The sequence below is a fragment of the Siphateles boraxobius genome, unplaced genomic scaffold (assembly GCF_051911475.1).
Source record: "Siphateles boraxobius isolate OS27281-9 unplaced genomic scaffold, OSU_SipBor_1 41, whole genome shotgun sequence".
NCBI classification, from domain to species: domain Eukaryota; kingdom Metazoa; phylum Chordata; class Actinopteri; order Cypriniformes; family Leuciscidae; genus Siphateles; species Siphateles boraxobius.
The window spans coordinates 27,915,667-27,928,828 of record NW_027509042.1 but is presented as its reverse complement, the minus strand read 5'-3'; the positions used below and the strand labels follow the sequence as shown (position 1 = coordinate 27,928,828).

The following is a 13,162-nucleotide window of genomic DNA, read 5'->3' as shown; positions in this document are numbered from 1 at the left end:
AAAATGAATATTCTGTCATACTTTACTAAGCATCATGCTGTTCCAAAGCAAGATTTGAGATGAGATTTGTTTTAGCACAAGGCATACACGAGCTTCAGAGTTTACCATATGCTCTCGATGTATGTGTTTATAATTAATTTAACGTAAATATTCTAATTGTAATTAGAAATGAAAATTCCACTACCTAAATTCATTAATTAAAAATACTTCACAATTTACATAACTGTAAATGTTATAATTTTCCTTTATTAATGTAGCATAAGAATTGAAATAACAACAGTGTGAAAAAAAATCTAGTCACAGATCAGTACACTTCTATGTAAATGGTGGAAATCATTAGAACAATAGAACTACCAATTGATTTTGATTCTCGCTACAAAAATTAAAACATTCCTGCCTGGGGGTCTAATTAAAGCATGATTTTAAATAGTACGTCTTACCCTCAAATATTTAATTATTCAGTAAATAGCATTCAAACTACTAGCATAACAAGTTATTCACAGTATTCATAGTACAAACATTCACTTTTAGCATTTCATTTGAAGTTTATGACCCAGAGGATTTTGGATTTTATGCAAATATAGTTTGATGATTTGATTTTGAAGGATCAGGGGTATGTTTATTGTAACATAACATCCTCTAGAGAGACAAATTAAGCAAATATTACATACAACAAATAATCTATACAATTACAAAAAGTAATGAATGTGGATTCACTTGAAATGATCATTTATTTTAAGTCCATAGAGAAAGCAATAATGACCTACTTCTCTCAATAATTAGAATGCATAATGGAAACATACCCATTTAAAATTAATCAAAAACAAAAAATAATCTCATCTCTGACAGCGGAATCCTTACATGGGATGAATAGAAGGTCCTTTTCTACAGCAGATGACAAGTAAATATAGAGCTGGTTGAGCAAACGGTATTAGTTGTCTTGGACAGACTCTTCCCTTTCTCCCATAAATGCTGCTTACAATTTGGACTGTAGGGGCTTCAAGTACTTGTGGTATGACTCGTGCACCTTAAGAAAAAAATTATGATGAGGTTCTTGTAATATCATTTTACAAAATAAAGTTTTTAACTTGCACAACACAATTTGCCATTTCATTCTTCACCAGACATGAATATGATACATACACATTTCTAAAATAAGACAAAATTTTCACAGACATCCAATGCTCTGTATACTCACCTCAGTATGGTTCAGAGGTGATCTCTTGGCCCACTCAAACATGTGCTCATAGACATTGCCATCGTATCGCCCCAGAACAGAATTAAGCATCTCATCGCGGTAGTCAAAGGCATCAACCAGAGCCACTGCATTGGGCCTTAGCTCAGAGAGGAGATCCTTCAGCCTCTGTGAGATCTGAGTCAGCTGAGGAACACTTAGCAGACCAGCCTGACAAAGAAGAAAAATATGATCAGGACCAGCTGTTACACCTAGAAGAGAAATGCTAAACTGCTGGTCTAGGAACAGCTGTCTCCATGTCCAGTGGCATACTGCAAATCTGTGGGACAACCCTGTGAACCACAAGACAGGGCCCAAACCTGTCAGCATTGTATTAGACAAAAATGTATTTATATCTTAAAGTCATCAAAAGTTTTGGAAATAGAAATAGAAAGACTGTAAATGTGTTTATCTACTTCAAATGAATGTTTTCAACTTTTTGGAGTACACTACAATATACATGAACACACATTGCTCAAAGTTATAACAGTCGGAATTTGTGCAAACATGAAAGCTCTCAAAGTCCACTGTCATTGCCCTAGTTTTAGACAAATCAATTTATTTCAAAAGCTCACCAGAGATATACGTTTGTCACAATACCAGTAATAACAACAACAATAATAGTTCAGGCTTAATTAGCACATATTTAACAAAAAAAAGAAAGAAAAGAATAGTACAATACCAGGGGCCTATACCATATCATATCATATCATATCATATCATATTTATTTCTAAAGCACATTTAAAAACAACACGAGTTGACCAAAGTGCTTTACAGGCCCAACTGTACAAAGCAATTAGATAAATACACCTTAAAAAAAACCCCACACATATAACTAAGAACAGTTAAAAGCAGCCGAGAAGAGATAGGTCTTTAACCTAGACTTAAAACACTCGATGGAATCACAGGATCTAATGTGTAAAGGTAGAGTATTCCAAAGACGCGGTGCTGCTACCTCGAAAGCACGATCTCCCTTGGTTTTTAACCGAGTACTTGGTACATTTAAAGTAAAACTTTGCGAAGATCTAAGTGGTCTAGCCGCAACATGCTGCTGTAACAAACTCGAAATATATACAGGGGCGAGCCCATGTAGACCTTTAAAAACCATCAAAAGGACCTTGAATTGCACTCTATACTCGACGGGAAGCCAATGCAAAGAAGCCAACACCGGAGAGATGCTGGACCATTTCCTGGTGCCAGTCAACAATCTTGGCGCAGCATTCTGCACCAGTTGCAGCCGTGAAAGGAGCTTTTTAGGCAGCCCCAAATATAGAGAATTACAGTAATCTAATCTGGACGTGATGAATGCATGAATCACAGTTTCCATATCTTTGGAAGACAGGACGCCTTTTAATTTGGCAGTGCCCCTCAACTGAAAAAAGCTTCCCTTGACCACCGCATTTACTTGTTTATCAAATTTCATTTCAGAATCAAAAATCACTCCAAGGTTCCTCACTTGAGTGTTAAAATTCGATGCCAAAGGGCCCAAGTCAAGAGCAATCTGATTTACTGACTTTGTTGGACCAAGAATCAGCACTTCGAACTTAGATTCGTTCAACTGAAGAAAATTTGATGCCATCCACAACTTTATTTCATTGACATTGTACATTGTCCTTACATTGACTTCCTGCTCAGCTACTGTTTGGACGCTCTCGCTTACTGCTCCGCGCTTTGCTCTATCGCTTTATATTTCTACATTTTATCTCCTTTTATCATCTAATTTTAACTTCAGCAAATCAGCACAGTGCTCAAACGCTTGGATTACTACAAAAAAAAGCAGAATTATTTTATTCGACCAGCCTCCCACTGAAAGCTTACATTCCGGGGAAGAGAAAACACAACTGCCTACATTCATAAGGATAAGAAAATGCCTCCTCTGGAATCTACTTGCTGCTCCAACTGCCACAGACTTTAACAAAGGATTGCAATTCTTGAAACAAAGTTAATTGCGGGACCACCAAACCAGACGGAACACACAACAGAGCTTCGTCATGGACGTCCTCAGCATACAGCCGGTGAGTCCCATGAATCTAGTGTATCTCGACAGGCCATACTGAGTGTAGAGAAACAAGCCGATCGTTTTACTAATCGATGGCACAAACAGGGTGCGAGACCCAAAGGCACTCGAGACATCAGATTGTCACGAGGATCACATATTACTGCAGTAGCATCCTCTACCCCAGATACGGCTCTGACAAGGACTGCAAACACTGGTCTCCTACCACCGCCTATACATCTTGAGAACAGATTTGAAGTATTAATGAATGAGGAATCCCCAAATTTGATGAATGTGATCGCACACAGACTGAATCAGCCAGTAGCTAACACTGATGCTAACTGGGGCTCAAGGTCGACCAGACAGCGGCACTCAGCTCACAGTGCAGCCGAGCCCAGGACTCTGATAGTGGGCGACTCCGTAATCAGAAACATTAATAGCAGGGATACAACGTGCTGCCTTCCACAAGCAACAACCTCTGATGTAAACAGGGAACTTGAGAACATTCTGATGAAACATAAGACTGCAAATCGACTCATCATTCATGTGGGGAAGAATGATATTCATAAAGAGCAGTCGGAACTTCTTAAAAAGGATTTCAATGAACTTTTTGAAACACTTAAAAGACTGAAAGTTCAAACATTCATCAGTGGACCACTCCCAGCAAGAGGAACAAACAGGTTTTCACAGTTGCTTGGGCTTAATACATGGCTGCAAAAAACCTGCAATATAAAAGGAGTGAACTTTATTGACAACTTCAATCTTTTCTGGAGTCAGAGGCAACTGTTTCAACAGAATGGCCACCACCCAAACAAACTTGGTTCAAGAGTGCTAAAGGACAATATCTACTTCTCCTTCCGTCATCCTTCTGCAATGTGTGCCAATCCACTCAACCTGAATGGCACACACACACACCTGGATACAGTATGAATGACCACAGGATTTCACTTCAGCACCTGAATGGACATGCGGTTGACACATCACACAAGGACAGTGATAACACCACTCAGCCACAACAACCTCTGCTCACGGACACAATCTCAGCTGAGCCCAGAAAATGGAACAACTGGTGCATGCTGGAACTAGACTATCCCACTCTTTTGCTGCGAGCCCCCAGATACCAACCAAAAAACGCCAGGCCCCACAACCACCAAAGCCTACGGGCCCAGCTCGCCCTCTCCCTCCCCCTGTGAGAGCTCTTCGGCCTCTGCCACAGCGCCAGGGCCCACACCCTCCTCCAGCGGCTCGAGGTGAACCAAAAACAACTGATACCAGCTCTCAGTGATATGTGTCGGGTCCCCGCTATGATAACAATAACTTTCTCAAATGTTTACAGAACAAGCGGGAACCCAGTGTGCCTGTATCTTTTTCTATTGCTGTTCGATTACATGATAGAAAGTCTAAGGCCTTCAAAAGCCGTACAGCAAACCCATCTAATCTGGTGCCTATTACACGACATACCAATATTGCTGTGGGGACAAAAAGTAAGACTGTTAAGTTAGCACTTTTAAACATCCGTTCACTTAAAAATAAATTACTTTTAGTCAACGACTTAATAACCACATACAACCTGGATTTTATGTTGCTAAATGAAACTTGGCTAGAAGAAAGTTGCAGTGCAACAGTCCTCAATGAAACCGCGTGATTTTTTTTCCCAAACCACTTCAGCGGAAATCCCGCCCTGCAGCCGATTTCATTGGTTTAGGTTACAGTGACGGGTAGGTTTAGGGATCAGTGTTTGGTGTAGGCAATCAGTACAGTGATTGACATGACCAATGAAAACTTTAGAATCGGCTGCAGGGCGGGATTTCCGCTGAAGTGGTTTGGGAAAAAAAATCACGCAATGAAACCGCCCCTCCTAACTTTACTTTTATGAGTGTCTGCAGAGCTGTCAGAAGAGGCGGAGGTTTAGCTGCTCTTTATAAAGATGTCTATCAATGTAAGCAAATATCATTTGGGAATTACCCGTCTTTCGAATATCTGGGCATTGTGTTAAAAGGTGCTCCACGCATTTTACTTATCATTGTTTACAGGCCTCCAAAATACTCTCCAGCTTTTGCTGAGAACTTAACAGAACTGTTATCAACAATTTCCTCAGAGTTTGACTGCTTTGCCATTGCTGGAGATTTTAATATTCACATAGATAATGCAGAAAACAATATGGCAAAAGAAATCAAAACTGTTTTAAAAACTTTTGATCTGACTCAGCATGTACATGGACCCACACATAATCGTGGACACACTCTAGATTTACTTATCAGTAAGGGTCTAAACATTTCATCAATTGTTATTAAGGATGTAGCACTGTCTGATCATTTTTGTATTTTCTTTGATATATTGATCTCTCCTGCCATTGAAGCTAGATATGTGTCTGTCAAGAAGAGATGCTTAAATGAGAACATTAGTGTACTGTTTATGAAGGCTATATCTTTAACACCAAGCATATCTGCTGACTCTGTTGATTTTCTCCTTGATTCTTTTAACTCAAAAGTTAAGAGTGTAATTGATGATATTGCTCCTGTGAAAGTCAGGAAGAAGAGTGGCAGACAAAAAGCACCTTGGAGAAACTCAACAGCAGTGCAAAATATGAAAAGACAATGCAGAAAAGCAGAGCGCATGTGGCGGAAGACAAAACTTGTAGTCCATTATAACATCTACAAAGACAGCATCCATGCTTTCAATAAGGAACTAAGCAAAGCTAGACAGACTTTCTTCTCGAATATTATAAACAGCAATATAAACAACACACGGACTCTTTTTGCTACTGTAGAGAGACTGACAAACCCCCCAAGCCAGATTCCCAGTGAAATGCTCTCAGTGAGAAAGTGCAGTGAGTTTGCTTCTTTCTTCTCTGAGAAAATCAATAATATCAGAAAGGTGATCAGCTCATCCTTGAGTTGCGCTGGGGTCAGGTAGATCAGACAACAGCCTGAGAAAGTAGCCACTATGTCTGATTTCGAAGAAATTGATGGCAAAATTTTGGAAGAAACCGTACAGCACCTAAAAACATCAACCTGCGCCTTTGACACACTTCCCACATGTTTTTTCAAAAATGTGTTACACAGCTTAGAAGCAGATCTCCTAGAAGTGATAAATGCCTCACTTCTCTCTGGGAGTTTTCCGACCTCCCTGAAAACTGCTGTTGTCAAGCCCCTCCTGAAAAAGAGCAATCTGGATAAGACCATATTAAACAACTATAGACCGATCTCAAATCTTCCTTTCATAGGCAAGATCATTGAAAAAGTTGTGTTCAATCAGCTGAACAAATTCTTAAGCTCGAATGGATACTTTGACCATTTTCAATCTGGTTTCCGACCGCACCACAGTACAGAGACCGCGCTCATAAAAATAATAAATGATATTCGCTTAAATACTGATACAGGCAAATTATCAGTGCTGGTACTACTCGACCTCAGTGCTGCATTTGACACTGTCGATCACAAAATACTTCTTGACAGGCTGGAAAACTGGGTCGGGCTTTCTGGGATAGTCCTAAAATGGTTCAGGTCATACTTAGGAGGCAGAGGTTATTATGTGAGTATAGGAGACCATAAGTCTGAGTGGACATCCATGACATGCGGAGTCCCTCAATGCTCAATTCTTGCGACTCTCCTATTCAACCTGTACATGCTCCCAATGAGCCAAATAATGAGAAAGAACCAAATCGCTTACCACAGCTATGCAGATGACACACAGCTCTACTTATCCCTATCGCCTAACGATTACAGCCCCATTGACTCCCTTTGCCAATGCATTGATGAAGTAAACAATTGGATTTGCCAAAACTTTCTTCAGTTAAACAAAGACAAAACTGAAGTCATTGCGTTTGGAAACAAAGATGAAGTTCTCAAGGTGAACGCATACCTTCAGTCTAGGGGTCAAACAACTAAAAATCAAGTCAGGAATCTGGGTGTGTCTCTAGAGTCAGACCTTAGTTTCAGTAGTCATGTCAAAGCAATAACTAAATCAGCATACTATCACCTGAAAAATATTGCAAGAGTTAGATGCTTTGTTTCCAGTCAAGACTTAGAAAAACTTGTGCATGCTTTCATCACCAGAAGGGTGGATTATTGTAATGGACTCCTCACTGGCCTTCCCAAAAAGACCATAAGACAGTTGCAGCTCATACAGAACGCTGCTGCTAGGATTTTGAGCAGAACCAGAAAATATGAACACATCACACCAGTCCTCAGGTCTTTACACTGGCTGCCAGTTACATTTAGGATTGATTTTAAAGTATTAATACTGGTATATAAATCATTCAATGGCCTAGGACCTCAATACATTGCAGATATGCTCAGTGAATATAAACCCAATAGATCACTCAGATCATTAGGATCACATCGGCAAGAAATACCAAGGGTTCACTCTAAGCATGGCGAGTCTGCTTTTAGCTACTATGCCAGCCGCAGCTGGAACCAGCTTCCAGAAGAGATAAGATGTGCTCCTACAGTAGTCACATTCAAATCCAGACTCAAAACACATCTGTTTAGCTGTGCATTTACTGAATGAGCACTGTGTCACTGTTCGTCCGACTGTTTGCACTGTATTTTATTTTATGTTTTAATTATTCTGATTTCATTTGATTATTTCTGTATTTTATCTTTTATTCTAAACTGTTTTAATTATTCTGATTTCTTTTGATTATTTTAATTTCTTCTATGTAAAGCACTTTGAATTACCATTGTGTATGAAATGTGCTATATAAATAAACTTGCCTTGCCTTGCCTTGCCTTGCCTATTTCGTTAAGACAATCAATCAAAGCTGACCATTTTGAGATGTCATTCAATTTCAGAGGGAGATACAACTGGGTGTCATCTGCATAACAATGGTATGCCACACCATACCTTTGACAGATTAATCCCAGAGGTAGCATATATAAGGAAAATAAGACAGGGCCAAGACACGAGCCCTGAGGGACCCCAGAGGTGATGAGACGAGTGGAGGAAATAGAATTCCCTATTTCCACCGCAAAGGTCCTCCCCTGTAAATACGATGTAAACCAACTTAAAGCAATCCCCCGAATTTTCGATTCTGTGGTTATTTAAATTTTTTACCTTCTCACAAATCTGTATTTTAATTAGACGCGTTGCAACTTTTTATAAGAGAAGCGTCTGGATATTACTGCAGTTTAAATTGCATAGCACTTAAGTGAGTCACTGGCCAACAGCTAGTTTCGAACTCTCTGACATTTTCGGATTATTCGAGGGTGCTGTGTTAATTGCTGGTCCGAGACAGCTGTCCTCACTCAGTAATTTGAGCGCATTATATCTATGTAGTGTGTGCGCTGTCGCGGAAGCGGCAGCGTATCAGCCTTCTTGTGTGAAGACCGACTCGGGTAAAGACCATCGACTCTACCTGTGCGACTCCACCGAGCAACGACACCAGCCACACACTTAAGTATCTTCTTCTCCCTTTCCTTTCCTACTTGTACTCTATTTCCCTTAATCAACATGTGCTTTCAATACATTCCTGTTGTCTCTCGACACCGCACTCTCATCACGCACAGAAGGCAGCGCAATACTGCTAATCTGCGTCCCGTTCTCTCATCCACACACACACCTCTCTCTCTTTCTATGGGTCTATGGAATTGTCAGTCAGCACTCAATAAAGCTGACTTCATTCCTGCCTTTGCATCTCTTTCAACTCTTAATATCTTGGGCTTGACTGAGACCTGGATCCGTCCAGAAGACTCAGCAACCCCTGCTGCTCTCTCTAACAACTTCTCTTTCTCTCACACCCCTTGCCAGTCTGGTAGGGGTGGGGGGACTGGTATTCTCATTTCTAACAATTGGAAATACTCAACTCTCTCTTCTCTATGCAATAACAACTCATTTGAATATCATGCTATTACACTTACAACTCCCTTTAAGATCGAGATTGTAGTCATTTATCGCCCCCCAGGTCAACTGGGAAGCTTTGTTGAGGAGCTGGATGTGCTGCTGTCCTCTTTCCCTGAGGACGGCACTCCACTTGTAGTCTTTGGCGATTTCAACATTCATCTAGAGAAGCCGTATGCTACAGATTTCATCTCTCTCCTAGCCTCATTTGATCTCAAACGGCTCATCACCACAGGTACTCACAAGTCAGGCAACCAACTGGACCTGGTCTACACACGCAACTGCATCACAGACAACATTTTGGTGAAACCTCTCCATGTTTCAGATCATTTCCTCATTACTTTCAATCTACAACTCACTATCCACACTCCACCAACTCCCCTACCAGTTACCTTCAGACGAAACCTGCGCTCACTTTCTCCCTCCCGTCTTTCCTCTGCTGTGTCATCTTCTCTTCCCTCACCCTCACAATTCTCAGCCCTAGATGTGAATACCGCAACGGATACTTTATGCTCCACTTTAACTTCTTCTTTAGACACTATCTGCCCTCTCTCCACCAGGCCAGCACGCGCTACCCCCTCTAACCCCTGGTTATCTGAGGTTCTTCGGGAACACCGGACTAAACTCAGGGCAATGGAGAGGAAATGGCGCAAATCAAAAGATACATCTGACCTGAGTATGTACCAATCTCTGCTCTCTTCCTTTTCTGCTGATGTTCACGCCGCAAAATCTTCATATTTCCATAACAAGATCAACACCGCCTCTAACACACAAAACACTTTTCAAGACATTCAACTCTCTCCTCTGTCCACCTCCACCACCACCCACCTCCTCGCTAACTGCTGATGATTTTGCTAACTTCTTCACTAACAAAACAACAACCATTAGCAGTCAGTTCTCTCCTCCACACACACAGGAACCTAGTCCAACCTCTCCCACAGCCAATAACCTTCTCTACTCTAACCGAGGAAGAAGTATCTAAACTTCTCCTCTCCAGTCATCCTACCACCTGCCCTCTAGACCCCATCCCCTCACACCTTCTTCAAGCCATCTCTCCCACACTTCTACCAGCACTCACACACATCATCAACTCATCCCTCCATACTGGCATTTTTCCTACAGCATTTAAGCAGGCTCGGGTAACCCCACTGCTTAAAAAACCAACATTAAACACATCACTTCTAGAGAATTACAGACCTGTCTCTCTCCTACCTTTCATTGCAAAAACACTTGAACGAGTTGCTTTCAACCAAGTATCATCTTTCCTGTCTCTGAATAACCAGCTGGATGTTAACTAATCTGGCTTCAAGAAAGGGCATTCGACCGAGACCGCATTACTTTCAGTCACAGAAGCCCTGCGGATCGCCAAAGCTGCTTCTAAATCATCAGTCCTCATTCTCCTAGACCTGTCTGCTGCCTTCGACACTGTGAATCATCAGATCCTTCTGTCCACCCTCTCATCACTGGGCATCACTGGAACTTCCCTCCACTGGTTTGAGTCCTATCTCACAGGTAGGTCATTCAGGGTCGCATGGAGAGGCGAGGTATCCAAAGCACATCGACTGACCACAGGGGTTCCCCAGGGGTCAGTCCTTGGACCCCTCCTCTTCTCCATTTACAGCACATCACTGGGACCCATCATACAGGCACATGGTTTCTCTTACCATTGCTATGCTGATGACACCCAGCTCTACCTCTCATTTCAACCAGACGATCCCACAGTAGCTGCACGTATCTCTAGCTGTCTGGCAGACATCTCGGCATGGATGAAGGAACATCACCTGCAGCTCAATCTGGCAAAGACTGAGCTTCTCGTTCTCCCTGCCAATCCGTCTCTACAGCACGACTTCACTATCCAGCTAGACTCATCCTCAATCACCCCATCAAGGTCAGTCAGAAATCTTGGAGTAATCTTTGATGACCAGCTGACCTTCACAGACCACATTTCAAAGACAGCTAGATCATGCAGGTTTGCAATGCACAACATCAGGAAGATCAGGCCTTTCCTAACTGAGCATTCAACACAACTTCTTGTCCAGGCCCTGGTTATTTCTAGGCTTGATTACTGCAATGCTCTTCTAGCTGGTCTTCCATCATGTGCAACTAAACCCTTACAAATGATCCAGAATGCTGCTGCTCGTCTTGTCTTCAACGAGCCCAAAAGGGCCCACGTCACTCCGCTGTTCATCTCCCTGCATTGGCTACCACTCGCTGCTCGAATCAAGTTCAAGGCGCTGACACTTGCTTACAGATTGCCCACCGGCTCAGCTCCCTCCTACTTTCACTCGCTCCTACGGGTCTACATCCCTACCAGAAGCCTACGATCGGCCAAGGAGCGACGGCTCGTGGTGCCTTCACAGCGAGGCACAAAATCACTGTCCAGAACATTCTCATTCACGGTTCCATGCTGGTGGAATGACCTACCCACCCTCGTCCGGAATGCAGAATCCCTGACAGCATTCAAAAGACAACTGAAAACTCATCTCTTCCGTGAGCACTTAACATAGGGAAAAAAAATAAAAAAAAAATAAAACTTTTTCTTGAAATCTTCGCTTGTCTGGTTTATGCTACTCTGAGCAATGTTTGAACTTTGTATTCTGAGCACTTCTTGCGTTGTTTTTGCCTCTCCATGATGACTCGCTTGGTTTAATCCTCAAATGTAAGTCGCTTTGGATAAAAGCGTCTGCTAAATGACTAAATGTAAATGTAAATGTAATGCCCACCCACAATTTCAGACGCTCAAGGAGAATACCGTGATCCACTGTATCAAAGGCTGCACTCAGATCCAGCAACACTAAGGCAGCACAATTCCCAGAATCTACTGACAAAAGCAGATCATTGGTCACCTTTAGAAGGGCAGTTTCGGTGCTATGTTGAGGTCTAAATCCCGACTGGAATGTGTCAAAAATATTGTTGTTATTTAAAAAAGTAGAAAGTTGGTTTAAAACCACCTTCTCCAGTATTTTAGCTAAAAAAGGCACTTTAGAGATAGGTCTATAGTTGTTTAACGTTTCCGGGTCTGAACTCGTTTTTTTTTAAAAGAGGCTGTACACAGGCATCCTTAAAATATGGAGGCACTTCGCCCTCTACAAGACTCTGATTCACCACAGCTGATATTGTGGGACCCACCGCGTCCCAGACCTGAATTAACAAGCGAGGTGGGATGATATGAAGAGAACAATAAGCTGGCTTGAGAGGTTTTGCTATTACAAACAGGTCTGAGATGGTTACCGGCTCAAATACACTTAACTGGCCAAAGGTAGGAGAGTCAGGAGGAAGATGAATCTGGCTCTGGGCCTGGATCAAGCTAGAGATGTTAGCTCTAATAGCAGCGATTTTATCTGTGAAAAACTGCAGAAAACTTTCACAAGCTCTCTCAGAATTAACAAAGACCGTGGGGCATACCGGATGTAGAACTGTATTAATTACACGAAATAATATTTTAGGATTATGTTGATTCTTTGCGATTAAATTGGAAAAATGCTGAGCCTTAGCCGCTTTGACAAACTGCTGATAGGACACCATACACTCTCAGAGCATCTCATACGAGACCTGCAGTCTATCCTTCTTCCATCTCCTCTCCGCCTGCCTCCATTTTTGTCTAAGCAGCCGACTGTCAACATTGAGCCAGGGCTGAGCTACAGTTTTTGATTTCACCTGTTTCCAGGGTGCAATACTATCCAAAATATGAATACAACCCATATTGAAATCAGATACCAGCTCTTATATACCCTGAGTAGATGGATTATTCTTAATAACTGGCATAAGGGCATTATACTGGTCAGAAAACTTTGAGCCAGACGCTGCATTTATAGCCCGTACTCGACGGCCAACTGGCACAAGATCCGAACGGAGTCCAACAAAAGTGACATTGAACATAATAACAAAATGATCTGAGAGCCCCATGTTCTCAATAGTCAGCTCACCCACCGGTACACCCCGGGTCAAGACCAAATCAAGAGTATGACCCTGCTTATGTGTAGCACCATCAACAGACTGTATCAAGTTAAAAGAATCCAACAGTAACAGAAAATCTTGTACTAAAGGCTTCTCGGGGCAACAAATATGAATATTATAATCACCTAATATA

General features: G+C 41.8%; 1 protein-coding gene across 4 annotated transcripts in view; it reads right to left on the bottom strand.

Annotated features, from left to right (window-relative positions):
• Positions 1-220: 220 nt before the first annotated feature.
• Positions 221-13,162, bottom strand: part of acox1 (acyl-CoA oxidase 1, palmitoyl) — a 51,012-nt gene continuing 38,070 nt past the window's right edge. For all 4 annotated transcript variants that reach the window (XM_077199121.1, XM_077199119.1, XM_077199118.1 and 1 more), the window contains 2 exons: positions 1,199-1,405; positions 221-1,027 (listed from right to left, as the gene is read on the bottom strand). In XM_077199121.1, coding sequence (XP_077055236.1) covers positions 977-1,027; positions 1,199-1,405 — 258 coding nt within the window. In that variant the 3' untranslated portion in view covers positions 221-976. The remainder of the gene's footprint in view (positions 1,028-1,198; positions 1,406-13,162) is intronic.